Here is a 22821-nt window from a genome sequence, read left to right on the forward strand (position 1 = left end):
CGTGCGTGTGTGCGCGCGTGCGTGTGCGTGTACGTTTGCGTGTGTGTGTGCGTGTGCGTGCGTGTGTGTACGCTAACCTTCTCCGGTGCGGGAGGTACCCAGGTCCAGGTCGTCTCTGGTGCCGCTCTGAGAGTCCAGGTACGTGGCCGGGACCCAGCCCTGCTCCTCTGAGGTGCTCACGAACCACCAGCCTGCAGGACCACAGAGAATCAGCTTTGTCAGGGAGAACGTAAGAGCGACTGCTGCCGTGGACAACACAATACAATACAATACAATACAGACAATGTACTGTGTTTTTAAAGGCTAAGGGGACCTACACTTCTTGTCTATTGGCTGTTTTAAGAGTATCTCGAATAACACTTGTATCAACAAAATATTCCAGATAATGTCCTATAATGTCCTGCATATTGATGGCTCTCATGTTCGATTCTTTTATTCCACTTTTCACAAGTTATACAATAAGCAGCGCCAGGGCTTCTACGTTCAGCACCTTTTGAACTGTAACAAACACATTTATATAACGTTTACATGTCTGCTAAAGAGACATTGTGTTTTTTGCAAGGGTTAAATACTGAAAAATCAAAAGAAAAAAAGTAAACATGGCTTTTAGTAGCAATTTCATGAACATAAAATATACAGACTTTTAATCTGTGCCATTTAAAACAGAAAATATTCAAATTTCTACCTCCAATGTCTGACCTCTGCTCAAATCAAAACACATGTTTTTAGGGACAGAGGATCGACTGAGTACTATTCAAACTCCCCTCCCAAATAATTGACGATTTCTTATGAATTGATGACAGATCTTTCGATTAATTGCCCAGCCCTACATTTTGAAAAGAATCACACCAGAACAAACATGGTCAACAGTAAGCATGTGTGATTTGTGATCGTTTTTTCCTTTTTGATACTTATGCATTTATACCTTCAACAACTCCAGAAATGATCAAAAACAAGTGTGGCTTTCCGTCCTAATTTCATGAACTAAATCGAAACGGACCTTTATCAGTGCTATTAAACACAAAAATATCAAATATGAATTCTGCTCCAAACGACATGCTTTTACTGGCTGCAGACTTCTCGCTTAAGACGCACAATCATCAGCAATGTGAAACGATTGGATTGCGATACATAATTATAATTGTGTATAATTGTGAGAAACAGACTGCTTGACTTCCTCCACTCTTTGACACAACTCACAAATGTGTTATGGGAAGCCCCTCATGCTCTATCCGGTATTATTTGACTGTAGTCCAAATATAACTGCACGACTTCTTCTCACTTCTTCCACAGCTCAACGTTGTGATCTTAAATCTTCAGACTCTAAGCCAAACCGACTGACGGAGACGTATGCGGTCACATTTGAACCGTATTCGTTGCAATATAGTTACAAAAAGCATATGTCACTTTGGGTGTCAACCGACATCCTAAAAGTGAAAAGAGTATGACGTATATAAATGCAACATGTGCCAAGTTTTGTCACACACTGATTAAATGCAGAAATAGCATATATTAGCAATGGAGAGACATAGGTGCCATGTCTGCTGTGAATGGTAACGGTTTCGCACGCTCTAATAGCTCTACTTTTGTCTGTAATTATAGTGAACAGGTTTAGATAAGTGGAAACGACAGACAAATGAATAGGATTGACGGAAAAGAGGTGTAAATATTGGAAAATCCCCCATTTCCAAAAGTGAGGTCGACACAATTCCACCACATTACAAGGCACAGACTGTGGTTTGGTGCCTCAATCAGCTAAACCTATTTTATAACTAAGACGAGACGATTGCATGTGGTGGAAACTATGTCTATACTACTGAGTGAGTATTTACAGTAAATGTTGTACTATTTATAATGGGGGACTACTTTGTATGAACTTTAACCTAGTTTACTGACTTTGCAGGGCATTTTCTGTGCAGTATTACAGAATAAAAGTTAAGAAATGTCTGTATATTGTCAAATGCTATAAGTACGAATTCATTGCTGAGAAAAGTTGAAAATAAATATTTGCAAAAGAAACCTAAAAGGATTGTACATGATGTAAATGTATTCTACTCTCTACTCGTTTTGTGGTCTTTCATGCATCATATGGTTGAAAGCAGCTGGAGAAAGAAACTTGTCTGTAATATATAATCTATGCATTTTACAAATAGTATTTTGTCTGGTTGTAACAGAAGCTGCATACACCTCTTTCTGTCCAATCAGGCACCATCACAGTGTCCTGGCCAAACTAAAAAGAAGCAGATAACAACCCAAAACATATGAGGTTGTTATTTGAAAATGTTGCATTTCTGTAGGTGTGAATGTCTGCCAAAAACTGCCTTCCAAAAGGCAGTCGAACAAGAACTTGATGCACTTTGCAGTTTCTTGCTTTAGTTCAGAATCTCCTCCTAAAGCCATTCACTTCACAGGCACAAACTTTGACAGTTTGTATATGGTACAACTCTGAACTAGACAACTGCAACACACACGCACAGTGAAAATGGTGAATATATGTTGTCCCATAAGATCACCATGTGAGATTGTGTAACAACACATTTAGATATAGACCCTTACAGTGGCGTGTAATATGAAAGAGTTCAAGACTTTAATGGACTGTGAGTGATGCTTAGCTTCTACATTGTCATGAACAGAATGATCAATCAGTCAACTTTTAGAATTATACAAAGAGCAATTGTGATTTACTGACTATGTCTGATAAATTATAGTTTTATACATAAAATAGCACGATAATAATGAATGACAGCTATATTGTCTTTACTGCGTGCACACAGCGCTCTCCCTCCTCTGCAGGACAGACTGCTGCTGTGTGTCCTGCCTGTTTTCTGGAACAGAGCTTATCTGAGGCTTTACTTTCTTCATATTTAAGTTTTCAGAAAAGTTGTTACACATGAGGTGCAAATACATATACAGACGATGCGTTAGCTTTTTTCAAAACTTTTCGGAATTCTCAGCAGACTGCTTTGTGCTACTCATGTGCATGGCAGATTTAGTGCAATATGCTCTAAAACTCTCCTAAACTAACTCTATGCTGTATCTATGGAGAGGACAGAGGAGGTACAGAGGACAGAGGAGTTACAGAGGACAGAGGAGTTACAGAGGACAGAGGAGTTACAATGGACAGAGGAGTTAAAGAGGACAGAGAAGTTACAGAGGAGTTACAGAGGAGTTACAGAGGACAGAGGAGTTACAGAGGACAAAGGAGTTACAGAGGACAGAGGAGTTACAGAGGACGGAGGAGTTACAGAGGACAGAGAAGTTACAGAGGACAGAGGGGTTACAAAGGACAGAGGAGTTACAGAGGACAGAGAAGTTACAGAGGACAGAGGAGTTACAGAGGACAGATGAGTTACAGAGGAGTTACAGAGGACAGATGAGTTACAGAGGACAGATGATTACAGAGGAGTTACAGACGACAGAGGAGTTAAAGAGGACAGAGAGTTACAGAGGACAGAGGAGTTACAGAAGACAGAGAAGTTACAGAGGACAGAGGAGTTACAGAGGACAGAGAAGTTACAGAGGACAGAGGAGTTACAGAGGACAGATGAGTTAAAGAGGACAGAGAAGTTACAGAGGACAGAGGAGTTACAGAGGACAGAGGAGTTACAGAGGACAGAGGAGTTACAGAAGACAGAGAAGTTACAGAGGACAGAGGAGTTACAGAGGACAGAGGAGTTACAGAAGACAGAGAAGTTACAGAGGACAGAGGAGTTACAGAGGACAGAGGAGTTAAAGAGGACAGAGGAGTTACAGAGGACAGAGGAGTTAAAGAGGACAGAGAAGTTACAGAGGACATAGAAGTTACAGAGGACAGAGGAGTTACAGAGGACAGAGGAGTTACAGAGGACAGAGGAGTTACAGAGGAGTTACAAAGGACAGAGGAGTTACAGAGGACTGAAGAGTTACAGAGGACAAAGAAGTTACAAAGGACAGAGGAGTTACAAAGGACAGAGGAGTTACAAAGGACAGAGGAGTTACAAAGGACAGAGGAGTTACAGAGGACAGAGGAGTTACAAAGGACAGAGGAGTTACAGATGACAGAGGAGTTACAGAGGACAGAGGAGTTACAGAGGACAGAGGAGTTACAGAGGACAGAGGAGTTACAGAGGACAGAGGAGTTACAGAGGTCAAAGGAGTTACAGAGGAGTTACAGAAGACAGAGAAGTTACAGAGGACAGAGGAGTTACAGAGGACAGAGAAGTAACAGAGGACAGAGAGTTACAGAGGACAGAGGAGTTAAAGAGGACAGAGAAGTTACAGAGGACAGAGGAGTTACAGAGGACAGAGGAGTTACAGAGGACAGAGGAGTTACAGAAGACAGAGAAGTTACAGAGGACAGAGGAGTTACAGAGGACAGAGGAGTTACAGAAGACAGAGAAGTTACAGAGGACAGAGGAGTTACAGAGGACAGAGGAGTTAAAGAGGACAGAGGAGTTACAGAGGACAGAGGAGTTAAAGAGGACAGAGAAGTTACAGAGGACAGAGAAGTTACAGAGGACAGAGGAGTTACAGAGGACAGAGGAGTTACAGAGGAGTTACAAAGGACAGAGGAGTTACAGAGGACTGAAGAGTTACAGAGGACAAAGAAGTTACAAAGGACAGAGGAGTTACAAAGGACAGAGGAGTTACAAAGGACAGAGGAGTTACAAAGGACAGAGGAGTTACAGAGGACAGAGGAGTTACAAAGGACAGAGGAGTTACAGATGACAGAGGAGTTACAGAGGACAGAGGAGTTACAGAGGACAGAGGAGGTACAGAGGACAGAGGAGTTACAAAGGACAGAGGAGTTACAGAGGACAGAGGAGTTACAGAGGACAGAGGAGTTACAAAGGACAGAGGAGTTACAGAGGACAGAGGAGTTACAGAGGACAGAGGAGTTACAGAGGACAGAGGAGGTACAGAGGACAGAGGAGTTACAAAGGACAGAGGAGTTACAGAGGACAGAGGACTTACAGAGGACAGAGGAGTTACAGAGGACAGAGGAGTTACAGAGGACAGAGGAGTTACAAAGGACAGAGGAGTTACAGAGGACAGAGGAGTTACAGAGGACAGAGGAGTTACAGAGGACAGAGGAGTTACAGAGGACAGAGGAGTTACAGAGGACAGAGGAGGTACAGAGGACAGAGGAGTTACAAAGGACAGAGGAGTTACAGAGGACAGAGGAGTTACAGAGGACAGAGGAGTTACAGAGGACAGAGGAGTTACAACGGACAGAGGAGTTACAGAGGACAGAGGAGTTACAGAGGACAGAGGAGTTACAGAGGACAGAGGAGTTACAGAGGACAGAGGAGTTACAGAGGAGTTACAGAGGACAGAGGAGTTACAGAGGACAGAGGAGTTACAGAGGACAGAGGAGTTACAGAGGACAGAGGAGGTACAGAGGACAGAGGAGTTACAGAGGACAGAGGAGTTACAGAGGACAGAGGAGTTACAGAGGACAGAGGAGTTACAGAGGACAGAGGAGTTACAGAGGACAGAGGAGTTACAGAGGACAGAGGAGTTACAGAGGACAGAGGAGTTACAGAGGACAGAGGAGTTACAGAGGACAGAGGAGTTACAGAGGACAGAGGAGGTACAGAGGACAGAGGAGTTACAGAGGACAGATGAGGTACAGAGGACAGAGGAGTTACAGAGGACAGATGAGGTACAGAGGACAGAGGAGTTACAGTTGTGTTATTACCGAAACATCAGTAATTGAATGAATGCATGATACTATGTTTAATGCCAGACTGTGGAATATTACAGACATGGCCATAATAACTCCCAAATTAACTGTTACATAGAGCACCTTTAAGCTTAGAATTGGGTGGGTGGTCTTTTATCATTGATGGATGGAAGTATCTTAACATCCATCAATGATAAAGACCACCCACCCCAAGATAAATAAATACAATAAATGTACTTGAATTTTTAAATAAAGTATTGTTACTAGAAAAATGGAATCAAGATTGCGGATTTGCTTGTTACGGTTCATAACTCATTGGGAAAGGTCCATATGAAAAACACGAGACATCCGCATCAATAAGCGAATTCAACACAAACGACAACAGCGCAGACAACAGGCCGTGGGCAGGATTGCGGCCGGCACAAATGTTTTAACTTTAGACCTCCCTGTCCCCCATGTGTATCAACATGCGTTCAAACATTCGGGAACTTGTGCAGTGGCAACCGAGTCCGCCATTTTGAAAGGGGCACAACAGCACGTCTACTACATACAAAATCCAGGAAGTATGAGGCCAAAATGCCAAAAACCTGCTTAATCTGTCAGGACATTGCTCTGTTGACTGACCAAGGAATGATAGCTTTGTTGTGTACCTTAGTTTGCCGTTATCGTCTAAAGATCAAAGTATTCGTAGCTCATTATGCCGTAGAAAAGGATGCAGTCGTGTTTTTATATATCGCGTGCCCCTTTTAAAATGGCCGCTATGGGGAAGTCCCGCCTGTATGATGTCACCGCGAACGCATGTATAGGAAAAACATTGTGATTCTTTATTTACCAGCACAAACCTTGAGGCATTATTGTTTCCCATTATTGGTTTAAAATGAGGTCTTACCGAATATGAATAAAAAAACTAAAACCAAACTAAGACAGTACTGCTGCTTTAGGTCGTAGTACACGTTCAAGGTAACATTTCTGCTTTGGAGTTGTGAGCACCAGCGCGCACTCTGAGGTCCGAGAGCCGGCTCCAGCTTGTGGTGCTGACCGGGCTTAAAATCTGGGGGGGACAAGGCATTTTCTGTGGTCAGCTCTAAACTCTAAAACCACGGCCCCCAGACAGCTTTAAGTCTTTAAGCCACTTTTATTCTCTGGCTTTTAACACTGCATGAGTTGTGTGGTCCTCAGTGTTTTTTTATTTGATTTTATTATTATCTTTTTATTTATTTTTGGTAACCACTGTACAATAACGTTACCTGAGTTTGCCGTCACAAAGCATGAACAAAGACTTAATACATAATGAACAAATAGTTTATTAAGCATGATTCAGGCTTAGTAACTGCTTAATAAGGTTAGGGTTAGGAATTATGGTTAGAGTATTACTAAGCCTTAAAAAACTATTTGTCCACGTCTTTGTTCATACTTTACTAAGGCAGGAATAAGTGTAGTTAATATATACCGGAATGGACCAGTTTAATTGTTAGGACTAGTAGATTTATTTGATCTGTTTCTGTATCTTTTAGTTGTAGTGCGGCACTTTGGAAACCGAAGAAATGAGAAAAAAAAGGAGATAAATAAAGTGGATTGGATTGAGTTCTTCCAATTGTACGGGTGAATAATATAAACAGGCATAAAACCTTTCATGATTCAGAGATACAATCTTTTTTAAAAGTTCAAGGTAGATACTTACGTCTTCTCTGCAGTATTTTATTGTACACATATTCACATACTCAAGAAAAACATGTCTTTTTAAATGTAGCTTGGCGAATGTGGCATGGCCTTCACAAAGCAGTCTTCAGCTCCTTTTATATGTTATAAGTTAGTATTTTTAACAGCTCCTGGCTCCATCTCTGAGCGCTCATGGCGGTGAAAGGCAGACGTTTGATAGGACCCCACACTCCAATAAACCAGCTCTGCACAAAGTAGCTGCAGTAAAAATGGATAAATGAACAGCAGAAATACTTCTCAAATATGCAGGCTGTGTAGAAATCCCAGAGGAGTTTGAACAAAAGCAAAAAGGCTTGAAAAATAAAGCGCCGCAAACAGATGCTCGCACAAACAAACTGTCAGCCTGGTGGTGCTAGTCATTTGGCGGAGCGTTGAGTTCGGGCGGACGGAGAGAGGAGGAGGCAAGAGCCTTTCAGATCGATTACGCTTCTCTCTGAAAATCTGTGCCGTAGGAGGAGGAGAGCAGGTCCGAAGATTGGCAACCAGATGGAGAGGGATTACTCATAGTCAATTAAAGCAAAGTCTTAACTGGGTCCGACATATGTGGAGAATGATGCAGAACATGATGAAAAGGGGCTGAGTAAAAGGTGTGGCGCGGGACCAAACTGTGAAACTGAAATTATCAAATTCAAAGCTGTAAATACTGCTTTTATAACTGCATTGATTATGTTAACGTTCCATGTACATTTGTGAAATCTGCTTTGGTTTATTTAGCAGATTGTTTGCAGATTTGGGTTTTCTTAAGCTCTTGTCGCCTTAAATGATGTCATGGGATGTTACATGAAGTTAGTCCGTAAGAACGTGGCAAAGACATAAGTAATTTGGCAGTAGAATTGATGAATAAAAGTGTAAGTAAGACTTTTTTCTATAAATAGTAGGACATGATATTGAAACCAGCCCTTTGGGGACCTGAAAGTATTGAAATCCTAAGGCCATCTGTTCATTCTTTGTAACTGGCACATGACAATGTCGGGACAGTCATAAAGAAAACTTACTAAAACATATGTATCCTTAAGCACGAATCTGCTTTTTAGATGTTAATTTAATGAGCACTGGGGAGCAAAAAACTGAATGGATTTAACATTGCTGAAAGACCTGCTTTGATCTCCGCAAATACAAAAGGTTTTGATGGGCCGGTTCCAAATACCTCAACATATATGGCATCTAAGTTCAAGAGCTGGCATTGAAAAGGAACCTCGAGGGGGAGCAGATTAAACAGATTTAAAGGGGCACTATGTAGCTTTTCTTGAGGGTACGCTGCCTGCTTGTATCCATGAAGATGTTGTTTTGTCTCAAATGTTCCACAGTAGAGCATTAAAATGTCTATCTTGCATTTACTCAATTACAGGTATGTTTATAGCTACAAATACATCTTATAAATATAATCTTACAAGCCCGTTTGTTTAAGTGTTCAGGTAAAAGTGCAGTGTAGAGTGGTAGAAACAATACTGGAAAAAATAGTACAGTTAAAAGTACAGTTACACAATTACAAGTCAAATTTATACTTCAGTAAAAAGTACCAATGAAAAATACCCCTCAAAGTACTGGTATTGGTTAAATTTTAAAAGTTAGAATTATACTCAATCAAAAGCACAAACATGTCTAAAAATCTCCTAAAAAGTACAATTTCCCTCAAAATCGACACTAATGTATGACAGTAACTAGAGTATTTGTAATTAGTTACTGGGGATGTCACATTAGGTTAATCGATAATCGTGATTACTCAGGTATTTTTTGTTCAATACATAGCCCAAAAATAGACATAAATGTTAAGAACTTTTTTTTTTTTTTATCTGGCTGTTTTTGACACATTTAACTTTAGTTTGTTATTCAGAGAGTTCAATTTCGTAAAGCTGGTCACAAACTTTGACCATGAGTGTCGCCCCCTGCAGGACACTCTGTCCACTCTGGAGAGCAGCTTCAGTGAGAGACTGACCCACCCTCGCTGTGTGAAGGAGAGGTTCCGTAGGTCTTTCCTTCCTGCTGCTGTCAGACTTTATAACAAGTCCTGAACACTCGCAATACTCACCATGTGCAATTCCGTCATATGTGCAATTACTGTCCTGATTCATGTGCAATTACTGTGAAATTCATGTGTAATTACTGTCGTGATTCATGTGCAATTACTGTGTAATTCATGTGTAATTACTGTCGTGATTCATGTGCAATTACTGTGTAATTACTGTCGTGATTCATGTGCAATTACTGTGTAATTCATGTGTAATTACTGTCGTGATTCATGTGCAATTACTGTGAAATTCATGTGCAATCCATGTGCCGTCGTGAAACATATTCATGTGCAATTACTGTCGTGATCACATGCAATGGTATTTATGTATTTATTTATTATTTATTTTTATCTTTATTATTTTTCCCCTCCATCCCTTGTTAGGTAATGGGAGGTTTTGTCTATGGGAGTTTTTGTTTATAAGAGATCTTCTACTGAGAGTGTTTTTCAGACTTCCTATAAGTGATCTGTTCTTTTCTTCTGTATCTACCTCTGTATCTACCTGCGTTGCATCAATGAAATTTCCCCATGTGGGACAATAAAGGAATATCTTAAACTTGGGGAAAAATAATGTGTTAGATCACAAGAATGAAGGAAAATGTAACATTTTACTGTTGCTTGGTCACAGTCTCAATAATCGTGGATAAATCCTGATGTTTTTCCTCATAATAATCGTAACACTAACATTGTGACATCCTATTAGTTACTTGACAACCCTGGTTATAAGCGCATGTTGCAGTCCAACCCATGTCTGTCTGGTGGCTGAAAATGAGAAACTTGCACATGTTTCCTTCACCTTGCGCCGTAAGTGAGTCGAGACACCACACCGTTTCCTCCTTGCTGCAGAATGGGGACTGCGAGAACCACTGGGCGACTCTTTTACAAAATTGATTCAATCGTCTATAGTTTGTCTGACATTACAGACCCTACCGCGCTTGTTTAGTGGGATTTATGAGGCGCTCAACGGCTAATGACTTGTGCTGTACTCCGAAAGGTCAACCAACTACACCTGCTGTCTCATACACGAGCACAAACGCGGCACAAAAAATATGAATATGTAGGAGCGTAACGATGCTGTCGCTGGCATTTTGTACAGCGGAAGACTCTAATTGGAGGTTCAAGCTGCAGCGTGTCCCGGCAGCAAATAATTACCGCGTTCTCCCACCGACGGGAACAAGAAATCAGGGGCAACGCAGAGCTATCGTCAACCACAGCAGCCAGACTTGGCTAATCCGGACCAGAGGTGGAAATAAATGATTTTACAGTTAATCTGAAACATTTACTATTTGCCCATTAGTTTTGAGTACAGTAATAGCTACTTGTGGCAATCTTTCAACTCAACCTATTGGTATATGTAAGTCAATTTGAGTAAATCACAATAAATGACTATGTTGTGTTTATAGCATTGTTTTCTTTACATTGTCAGGTTAGATATTATCTGGCTTATTATCTGTCAGTCAAATAAATCACAAACGTGCAGAAATATCAGCATATACCCTTATCATCTATTTTTGTAGCATTTTTTACTATAAACAGTATTCAAATTTCTAAATAATTGCCCACATTTAATCAACAATTAAAATTCTATATATTAGGATTCAGAAGCAGTGTACCTTAAATGTGTATTATACTGTCTTTTCTGCTTTTTTTGTTTTAATTAGCAACATTACTAATAATTAATTTGATTTGTGCATTATCCAATCACTCGACACTGGAGTGGTACCTAAATATTTTTTTTACACATGATATAGAACATGTATGATGGTTCAACTGGCAGACATAACTGTGCTGAAGAAAGAGACAAATTATAAAATAAACCTGGCATTGAAATGAAGGTAAAGACAAATGATTAGGACCCAGATGTTGGCTTCAGCTTCAAAGCCCTCACACAGCAGTCTGCAGTATCACGGACACTTTCCGTTTATCTTCGTGTTACAGCGAAGCCCCAGTCAGTCAGCGCAGTCATCCTCTCAGTGATGGTGATGTCAGGGAGGGGCCCGTTGGAGCGCTAATTAAGAGCAGATCTCCAGCAGAGAGAAGCGCCCAGGCCTCGCATTGAACCGGCTGCTTTATCTTTCTGCAGCGCCAGCACAAGAGGCGCTTCAAACGCTTCGCTGCAAATAACCACACAACAATTGGTGTCTAAAAGCAGCTGTGAAACGGGCCAGCGAAATATCTACATCATGAAGTGAAGCAACGCGTTCAGCAGAAAGTCACTGGACCAGTCTGAGAGCCACGTAGGACCACAGAGTAACCAAAAAAAGAACAGAATAAGACTATGGAAGAATATATCTACCTTAACTGCAGACAAGATATACCTTACCAAAGTAAAGAATATATCAATGTATTTCTTTACATAGCAACATTACTTTCATAGAGTTTTATCATGTCAACTATGTGTTTATAAATGGTAACTCAGACAGATAAATGTTGTATAACGATATTCAAACCATTTCCTAAGTACCATATTTTCCGGACTATAAGTCACACCAGCCAAAAAATGCATAATAGAGAAGAAAAAAACATATCTAAGTTGCACTGGAGTATGAAATGCGGTTGCAAGTGTGAAAATAACAAATAATATCACATATAAGTTGCTCCGGAGTATAAGTATATAAATATAAGTCGCACCCCAGCCAGAACTATGAAAAAAGACCGGAAAATACAGTAATTTCTGTCAATTCATCATGTGGCAAGAGTTTTTGTTTGCACATAAGGGGACTGAACCCCTGACCTTTTGTCAAACCTCAAAGTCAGAGGAACTAACCCCTTCACGAACAGGAACTTTATACTAACCATTTCAAAAGTATACTTCAAATGATCCGCGTATCAATGTCAAAACTGTGGTTAGAGTTTACTGCTTTTTCACTCTCAAAAGTCCGATCCGGTTTCAGGGACTTGTGTCTTCGCTGTCAGTGTAAAATGACATAGTTTGAAGCTTGTGTTTCCCGGTTTAGAAACACGGGACTCTGTGACTGATGCTGAGACGTTATAAGTGAAAGGTGATAGTGTATGTGCTGAGGTCCTCACTTCAACCTCAGCAGGTCAATCCGCAGACAGATGGTCAAACGCACAGGCCCAGAGTATCATATCATTAAAGCTTCTCTGTTGGTTTTACTGTAGTTCCATATCAAAAACATACCAGGAGTTGTATATTGCTTCAGTCATGCTTGTTAGAGATTATCACAGGTAAAAACTAGTCCATAAACCACCTTCTGCAGCCAAAGTGTATCCATAACAAGTACGTGGTTCTGGTAGCATAGCAGTCACGTAGCCTATAAGGACTTCAGTATCAGACTTCAGAGATGTCGTTTGTGTGTTGTGTTTAAAATGTAGGCATTATTTTAATCTAGAAAATGTGAATGTATAATATTTACACTTTAAGCGTTTTCCAGACTGTTCACCAGCAGGAATAAACTTTCACTTATGCTATTGTTGGTGTTTTCATTGCAAAGATGCCATTTTGTTGAGCATATCAGGCAAAACGACAACGACAACAACAACAACAACACCAACACCAACACCAACACCAACACCAACAACAACAACAACAACAACAACAACGCCACAACAACAACTCCATGGAGAATAGATAGGGAGACTAGGTTTTGGACCCTACATCTAAAAAAACTACCGTATTACCGGAATATAAGTCGCACCTTTTTTCATAGTTTTGGCCGGGGTGCGACTTATACTTATATTTATACTTATATTCATACTCCAGTGCGCCTTATACATGTTTTTTCCTTCTCTATTATGCATTTTTTGGCTCGTGCGACTTATACTCCGGTGCGACTAATAGTCCAGAAAATACGGTACATAGCGCATGGGGTCTAATGAATGAGAGAAAACGTAAGTCTATCATAGGTCAAATCTAGGTTTTGTTTGTTTAGAAATGAGGAGGGTAATAACAACCCATAAGACAAGTCAATGTACAAAATGCTCTCTGAAGTAGTGAATAAATTAGTTAAACGCAAATCACACACATTTTGTAACCAATAAACCCATTACAAAGACATCTCCAGTTTTTGTAACGAGTATTGTCCAAGAAAATATCAGCCTTGAAACATTTGTTCAACAGATGTAAGATGAGAATGAAATAACTTACTTATGTGTCTGCGTTGTGGAGATTTATTGCAGCTTCCACATAAAGGGCAAAGATATGACTGCATGTGGACACATTTTAGATCGGTAGAACGCGGAGCAACACCTCTTTGTAACTTTCTTGTTGTTTGTGTCGGCGTATATTAAACAAGCAGCAGATGCACTCTGTGTCCGCTCGGTGCCTAAGGTTAAGTAGATAACAGCAGTGAGTTAGAGCAGTCAGACCCGAGCAAGGACAAGCCATAGATCAGGAGGAGCCTCACTGATGGATACTGGCTCCGGGACCTCGCTGCCGCTGCCCCTCTAGTCCTCACACAAATCAGTCCCGAACAGCAAAGACCATCCCTCAACGCTAAAGCAGCCCCCCAGTAAACTACAGCAGCAGACAATAATAAATCATCATCATTTATTAAAATCAATGATAACTGAACTGTTTTATCTTTGACTATGACTACTAAATCGCCACCTCCTTATTGTCTCCATGGAGATATTACTGCTTTGCCTGGAATGTCCCACAGTATGACAATGAATATTTCTATCTCCATGGAAACTAAATGAGTTTTCGGTATGCAAGGTATTGTATAGCAATAAAGATGTTAACAGTAATGGAATAAAGACTATAGACAATAGACTGCATCAAAGAGAACGACCGTTGCCTCGTGAAAAGTGACCGCTGAGGGGGTAAAAAAACTCTCTGTCTCTGTCTCTCTCTCCCTCTCTCTCTCTCTCTCTCTCTCTCTCTCTCTCTCTGTCTCTCTGTCTCTCTGTCTCTCTGTCTCTCTCTCTCTCTCTCTCTGTCTCTCTCTCTCTCTCTCTCTCTCTCTCTCTCTCTCTCTCTCTGTCTCTCTGTCTCTCTGTCTCTCTGTCTCTCTCTCTCTCTCTCTCTGTCTCTCTGTCTCTCTGTCTCTCTGTCTCTCTCTCTCTCTCTCTCTCTCTCTCTCTCTCTCTCTCTGTCTCTCTGTCTCTCTCTCTCTCTCTCTCTCTCTCTCTCTCTCTGTCTCTCTGTCTCTCTCTCTCTCTCTCTCTCTCTCTCTCTGTCTCTCTGTCTCTCTGTCTCTCTGTCTCTCTCTCTCTCTCTCTCTGTCTCTCTGTCTCTCTCTCTCTCTCTCTCTCTCTCTCTCTCTCTCTGTCTCTCTGTCTCTCTCTCGACTGGCTCCGTCACAAAATTCTAAAGAATAAAGTCTAAAGAATTCCGCAGACACTCATAAGGCCCAAATTAATTTAAAAAATGGGGAAATAGTACTATTACTTCTGAAAATTCTGAAAGTATAAGTTGTTCAAATGTCAGAAGTAATAGCACACGTATCGTAATGAGGTATAACTTGTTGAAATCGGTTGAAGCGTTAAGGAGTTGAAACTGGCTAAATGGAAAATATAATACTAGATTTTGCAATGGCTGAAGCCATTGCTGGAGTGTCTGCATTCTTGCTGAAAGTGTACAACATGTGTGTAAGTACAAATTTGTTGAAGTGTGAAGTTGTTTGAAGTTGTTTGTGTAAAATTGCCGAATTTGTGTAAAAGTACTTTTCGTGTAAAAGTACTTTTTGTGTAAAAGTATTTTTTGTGTTAAAGTACTTTTTTGTGTAAAACTATTTTTTTTTTTTTTGCTCCGGAGTATATGTATAAGTATAAGTCGCACCCCGGCCAAAACTATGAAAAAAGGTGCAACTTATAGTCCAGAAAATACGGCTATTCATTCTGATGTAGAAGAGTTGCAACCAAAGTTAATGCTAGCGCTGCCTGCTGTATTTACACATATACAGAACCATCCTTATACTTTTCTGAGTTAACGCCATGTCAGCAACATACACCAAGCCTCCAGTAAGACTCAACTTGAAATAATTGAGGTTAAAATACACATAATCTGCCTGAAAACACGTTAAAAGTGGGGAAAATGTGAGTTTCCCCATTACATTGAGTGCTTTCCCACAACATATCTATATCTATGCAAGACAAACAAGTTTAAAGCCATATTCTGAAACATGCCAGACAATGCAGTAACATCACCAGGAGACATTACAACAGCAAACACCTACTACAGAAAAGTCTCATAGTGCACCTTTAAATGCTTTGGGTGGATAGGATGATCCATATGAAAAGGCATCAAATAGACCCATGTAAAACTAGTTGAATTTTGTACATAAAACAGCATCATTATTTCACAGCCCCAGGGTTACAGAAGCTTACTGCCCAAATGATGTAATGTAAAATGTAAGGCTTGTTATGAAGACGTCTTATAAAAGGGGAGACTCAGAGAGGGTGGATGTGTTTGGCCTTTAGAGTTACTGTTTTGGAGGAGGATGACTAATGCCAGCCTCAGGGGATCTGAACTGAGGTGGGGTCAATGAATTCAACCACATCTCTGGAAAGAGTCAAGCACTGGAGCACAGGGATCTGGACGCTTTTCCACATCCAGGAAACGTACCCAATGTTAACAAATGGACACTTTCTTTCTCTGGAATTGTGTTCTTCATCAGTGGCTGGAGGTTTGTTTTTTGTGGGTGTTTTTTTTTAATTAATTTTTTGCATGCATTATTTGTTTTCATTTCGTGCTCTAAATTGTGCGTGAGGTTTTTAGACAAAAGCAATATTGTAAACGTTAGGGCTGTAGTCGACTAAAGCCTTCTGCACGAGAGGATTTCTTTGCCCTATTTTAAGCGCCGACTTGCCTCTCCACGACTTGGAAGAGGCGTGGCCCGAGCAGCGTTTTCTGTAAGTGATTATTTGTCTCTTGGGTCAATGTGATTCTGTTACCTATTTTTGTCGGGTTCTGTTGGCCCCTTTGCCTGGCGACAGCTTCTAAACGTTACAAATAGCACGAACGAAAACATCTTTTTCATTATTCATCAGGCTCCTCCCGTGAATATCGCGCTCTCCTGTGTCCTTCCCGAGCAGGGTTTAATCCACACACCTTTTCCTTTCATTTTTGCTCTAAATAAGAGCGCGTTGAAAGGCATCTGGCGCCTCAAATCCTTGTTTGTTTTCATTACAGCCCATTTGAGCATGTGACACTTAGACGCTCCACCGCTTGTAACAAAACTTTCCCAAATGTGTGACACGTTTTAAAATAAAATGGTCAAGCGTTGGTTTAAAGGACATTTTGGTGCCAAAATCCATGCCCTGTCTATCGATTAGTCGACTGAAGGGGGCAAAAGGTTGGCAAAACTATCAAATTGCACTTTAATGACAACAACCGCACAGGAGTTCATACAAAATAACAATATGTCATGGAATCAGACATACACCGATGCTATTCCTTAACACACAGAGAACACAATTCAACTTAATATGAAATGACACGGAAATATCAGACATTTGTATGGCAAGCTTGGGAGAAAATGCCGGGACTGGTCACGCAGCCTACGTGACCCTCCTGCGTCTCACACGTTTTTTCTCATGCTGGTTGGTTTTATTAGATATTCTGGAATAGGCGGGTCACATTTCTCATTGGTCAGCTTCACATCAAGGCACCTCTCTTTTAAGACAGCTGGTTGTTTCCGTAGATATAAAGCCTGGGTAATATTTACCCAAACCCCCTGGGCTGTTTTCACCCCCTCCCTGGGGCAACATTCTTTACGACACCTTCACAAACAAATGCTGTCACACACCCGTTCTTCTCTTAGACTAATGATGCAGATAATATATCACTATTATGCAGATAAAATACATCACAGAAATATAATCACATATTCACATTTTATCACACAATACATTATAAGTAAACAGTGTATTTACGTTAAAAAAGGCAGATTCAAGGCAGACTTCAGTAAACTCACTCTATGTCTTCTCCCTTCTGCTGTTGTCTCATGTCTAAAGGAAATTATTTGTCGGCGAAAAACAAATTTAGGTCGACTAAAACATCATCAACTGATTTATCAACTAAACCTGTTCAACCTCATGCACCGCTGTTCTGTAAAAGTATTGGAATACAACAATACAACAACAATACCAACATGAACACAGTTGCCTATTAGTTACACATGCACAACGTTCAACTGTGCTACATTTCTTTAACCGTCCTACTCTTGGATTTGTGAGCTTTTCGACACATTTTCCTGGTCTGGGCAAACCACAATCTGCATAATCTTTCCAAATCTACTGTGACCAAACGCCTGAAGCCCCTGCAGGACCCAGACGAAGGTGGAATGGCTTCTCCTTCTGGAGCTGTGGACCACGCTAACCCCAAGAATCCCGTTTGCAGCTGAGCAGGTCCTGGCAGAGCAATTAGCCACAGCGAATGAAATGAGGAACATTCTCAGTATGTGTTTTACCTCCACCACAAAACTGAAGTCTAGACCCAAACTCACGATAATGTGAGAGGAAAATATGCCAGCGCGTTAACTGTTTATTGGATGCTGTATTTTTTGCAGTCAACTTTTTATGATGTCGATTAAGTAAAAACTCGACCTCAAAATAGCTTTCCAAGATGTGTGCGAGAATAAAAAACAAGTAAACAAGCAAAACGGTTTAGATTTGACATTTCATCCAACACAAGAAAAATATAAACGGTTACGCTTTAAATGATAAATTAACTACAAACAAAAACATGAGTGTTAAGAAACCATTTATAGGATGCATTAATAAGCTGCTTATTAAAATATGTTCAATAACCAAGAGATGATTGCCTTACAAGTGCTTATAAATGGTTTATTATGGAACCTGATTTGAAATACTTTTTTTTGCAATAAAATCAACAAAGCCACTTTGAGCTTGTAACTTCCACATCAACACTCAAAATGTTCTTTTCCATCTATTTTTCTTATACGTATTTTTGAGATTACAACAAATAACAAATACATCATGTACATTATTTATCTAAAAGTCTAAAGTTGAGGAGGATTACAACCATTTTACTATTAACTTCAAATCTTTCAACTCTGCAATGTGAGAAAGTGAGAGACTGCACATACGGTACTCTGCTAATGACGCACAATTACACTTTCTTTCTTTCTTTCTTTCCTTTAGTCTGGAGATTGTGATCAGTGCTCTGCTTTCTCTAGACTGATTTTCCAGGACATCCCTTTACAGGTCAGTGGCTTTTCCCCGAACTGACCTTTGTCTTTTTGTCTTCCAACATCCTCTGAGGACACACACTCACACTATGTCATTCAAGCGGTCGTATGCAGATGTGTTTTCTCTGCAGACGCTCCACAGTTCAGTTCCCATGTTTGAGTCTCGTAAGTGGAATCTGGGACAGTGGTCCAAACGGGGACAGACAGAGCCTGTGGGGCAGAATTGGCCATTACAAGTTTATTATTCCAACAGAGAAAGTTGTTTTGTTTTCAGTAATGTGATTAGATAAAACCAAACTTATGCATGAACCGTCTTATAATGTTGTTTTGAATGTTTATATTTAGGGATAATGTGACGACAAACTGACAAAACAACTTAAATGTATAAAACATGCAAACCCAGTAGTTTAAACTTCTACAAACTTGTTCTAAAATGCATGGGATTCTTCTTGTATTAGTTTGAAACATCACACTTCGCTCAAATGTTAATTCTTCTGGACGTGTTTAAAATGTGTACCATGAACTGCATCCTCAAATCAAAACAAACATTTTCTCGTCAAATGGAATTGCAAAGGCAGAAACTATAATATAATATACTGCGCAAACAACAAAATGTTTTTGAATGAAACCTGCTTAATCTAGTTTAGACAGACATTCAAACATGTTTGTCTGCTCATATATCTTATACAATGCTCATGGGTGTGTTTAAAACGTGAATCCTCGTTTGAAAACATAAATCGCCCTTTTCTTATCGTGCAGCTCAATGTGATGCATGTTACACTGTAATCGATCAATGGTGTCTTGGTCAAGCAATATTTTTAATAGTTGACTAAATATTCTATTTGGGTTTGGACCATGACAGAGAAGTCTTTGAGTGATTAAGCTGGAGTTTTTTTAAGTTCACATATGCAATTTACTAATGCTTTTCTTGATTTGTCAGTGCACTTCAGTTCAAATTGATGGTTGCCTCATGAAGATAAATTTGACAGATTTGACTAATTCCATGTTCCCTTCTCGTAGATGTACAGTCTTTAGTCAACCATGAATCTATTCAGTCGACTAAAGCTCTATTCACCTTGTTCCGGAAGCCCGTCAGACATAGGGCTGCTGACATTTTCAAGACGCCCAGGGAATCGGGTCATCGTTGACTTGTTGACCACATAAACATTAGATACTTTACACAAATCAATCTACTTTATAGCGTAACTTTTCTCTTGGTCTCCATTTAAACCAACAGAATTCCCACTGGAGAGGAAGTGAGATTACAACGGCGGTGCAGATCACGTGGGAAAAGAGGGGAAAGTGGGCGGGGCGGAATATGCTCAATATGTTACACAGAGAGTATTCGCAATGTGTTACTTCCTCCCACGCATGCATGGATTTCAATTCAACGACAGTAGTATATATGCATTTAAGAACAGAGAGTATTTATGCCAAAGATGATTACGCCCACACAGAACATGTCCTCTGCCCTCTGCTCCCTGGTGCGGTTTGTTCTCAGGCAGATCTGCTCTGCAACGACAGGGCTGTTGACACTGTACAGTAAAACAGCTGGAGCCCAGAGCAAGGCCAATGACTTCTCACACAGGCAAAAGAAACGACTTCCGACTGCACAGCTCGCGCCATAAAAACTGCATCAAGAACTACTAATCAAGTCAGGGCTACAGAGTTTTTATACTTTTTTAAACTGCTGAAAATATACAGAGTGAATACATTGAAGTGGTGGTGAAAGAAGTACGCAAATGTTCTAAATTGTTCAAGTTTTAATATCAGGGATTAGAAAAGAGTATGATTTTGAAACGTGTGAAACGTGTTAAAATTTTGCATAATTTTGATTGCATTAAAGTGTTTGTCCATTGCCTGATTTGTCAAGAACCTTATTTAACTTTAGAATTTAGAATTTGGGGTGAAATGCAGCAAAATCTTTATCCAAAACAATATTAAAAACAAACAAAACAGGTTGGAATATCTTTTATTGCGGAGTCAAAGCTCACATTATCAGATTTTTACATTGCTATCCTATTATCATTGGGAAATTGGTGCATTTTCTGTAATAATGGCACTATCTATCAATCGCAATAATGATAGAGATTTCAATTGCCAACACTGAACATAGGATTTAAGGACAATAATTAAAGTCTATATAGTTTTGAAAAAGTTGTTAGTAAGTTATGTATGTTCAGATACAAATCTATACAAAAATTGTATCAAAACTCATTTGAGCAAGTACTGATACATACAAACATATAAATAGGACTGAATTGGATTTTTTCTGAATAGTTTCTGAAAATTGAGCATGTTTTAGTCCTGATGTGGACTCAATTTAATCCTTGCTTCGTCTTAATCTAGTCCAGGTTAAGTTTCTCCTTTACCTTTAGAATTGTCTTTGTCAGAACTAGTATGAGACCACAGTACAATATTACAGAATTACTATATTAATTAATTATATTGTGTTTTTAGTATTGACATGGTACCAAAAACTGTCATCAGGCATCCGGCATTTTCCTTAGTATCAAAATGGAGTTTGAAATGTTATGACATTAGTTTAGTATGGCTCACAGTGAAATACATTGTTCTATTAACTACAAATGCACACAGCATGAATGGACCAACACAGCAACGGCATTAGGCAAATAACTTCATCCTAAGTAAATTACAGCTGACATAAAAACACAAAAGACCCACAGAGGCGACACCATGAGTGAAAAGAGCAACAAAACAACAAACAAGTCAAGGATGTCTCCGTTTTTAAATAAATAAAACATGTCAAGTTGCTTTTGTGGGTTGAGACAGCTCGAGTTTTGAGGCAGAACCGGGATATTGTGTTGAAAGATACGGCGGAGTCCCACTGACACGTGCTGCGAAGGTTGTTAAAGATAATAAACCCTAAATATAGCCGCAAGCGGCAATGATCGGCCCTCGCCACGCCGCCGCCACACCGCCGCCACGCCGCAAGAGGAGGGGGCGCTAACGCGCCCCAATTGTCCTTTTATTACGCCTACTGCTGAATCTGTGACGCTGTCACATCTTCTCCCCTTTGTTTTACCATCAAAAATATTATATATATATATATATATATATATATATATATATATATATAATATTTTATTTTGAATTCTTGGCAAAATGTGCGGATATCTTTTGATGGTCCACCCCTGAAGATGAGTCTCACCAAATTTCAGGTTAATAGGGCTGACGCCCTGGGAGGAGTTTGTGAAAGTCTAAAGTGTAAACATGTTCTGGCGATTTCCCCATTGGAATAACATGGGAGGTTTTGGTCATCGCTACGGTAACGCCATAACAATTATGACATGGGTCTCACTGACTTTTTTGATGGGGATACCAAAATTGAGTTGTGTGTCAAATTTCATAAAATTTCGCAAAACTAAACATTTAACCTCCATATAAAATCTGTAGGGGGCGCTGTGGTGCCAAATTAATTTATTTCACTTCAAGTACGTTTAGCGCAAAGAGTTTAACAACTGATTCTAATTTGACGCAATTCGGACTTTATCTGCGCAAATGGCAGAAATGTTAAATTTGGGAGATTTCTGAAATTCTAGCTAAAGTTTGCGGCTTCGCCGCACAGAGACCGTGACAGGTATCAATGTAATTTGGATAACTTTTGATGTCCCACTCCTCAGTAGCATTTTCACCAAATTTCAGCTTTTTAGGGCCAACGCCCTGGGAGGAGTTCGTAAAAGTACGACGTTTGGAAAAACTCCGAAGTCATGTTTAGCCATTTTTGAAGCAATATGGCCGACATTTGGTTGGGCGGACGGCGTTGCCGTAATAATATTTTTTGCTTCTCTTGTCACCATCTACTTCTGCGCCAAATTTCATGATTCTACGATCAGATTTTTTTTGGGTCATTTCCCATCTCTCAATGCATTTTTGGTACATTTGGGGGCGCTGACGCGCCAATTTTTCTTATTTTAGAAAAGGGAAATAGCCAGAATGTAGAGAGGCACGATTTTTAGAGGTGTGCAAATTTTTGTGACTTTTCGTCAATGTTCACTGGGTGAAAAATAAGGGGGTTGGTCCCGAGAAGAAGAAGAAGAAAGAAAGAATTAAAGCCGCAAGCGGCATCCAACGGCCCTCGCGGGCCGCCGGCCTTCCGACTCTGCGCTTTTGACTTGATAAAGATGGCGCCCTTATTGTGTCTTGAATAAAAAAAGAACTTGACAGACGGCGACACATTGGACATGGCCAATCCAGTGCAAATGAACACAAGTGTCAGTCAAATTTGCTGCGCCGCCGCACAGAGACCGTAGCACTTGGAATAAAAATATGGATTCCTTTTGATGCCCCGC

The 22821-nt window shown here is 40.1% G+C and overlaps 1 protein-coding gene across 1 annotated transcript in view; it reads right to left on the reverse strand.

Annotated features, from left to right (window-relative positions):
- Positions 1 to 19650, reverse strand: part of LOC140377394 (SH3 and PX domain-containing protein 2A-like) — a 46279-nt gene extending 26629 nt beyond the window's left edge. Inside the window, exons 1-4 of the mRNA XM_072462784.1 lie at positions 19584 to 19650; positions 18595 to 18718; positions 17596 to 17708; positions 78 to 191 (exon numbers count right to left, since the gene is read on the reverse strand). Coding sequence (XP_072318885.1) covers positions 78 to 191; positions 17596 to 17708; positions 18595 to 18718; positions 19584 to 19650 — 418 coding nt within the window. The remainder of the gene's footprint in view (positions 1 to 77; positions 192 to 17595; positions 17709 to 18594; positions 18719 to 19583) is intronic.
- Positions 19651 to 22821: the final 3171 nt, after the last annotated feature.

The sequence above is a fragment of the Eucyclogobius newberryi genome, unplaced genomic scaffold (genome assembly GCF_026437365.1).
Source record: "Eucyclogobius newberryi isolate DKJ021-1_F unplaced genomic scaffold, fEucNew1.0.hap1 SCAF_4, whole genome shotgun sequence".
NCBI classification, from domain to species: Eukaryota; Metazoa; Chordata; class Actinopteri; order Gobiiformes; family Gobiidae; genus Eucyclogobius; species Eucyclogobius newberryi.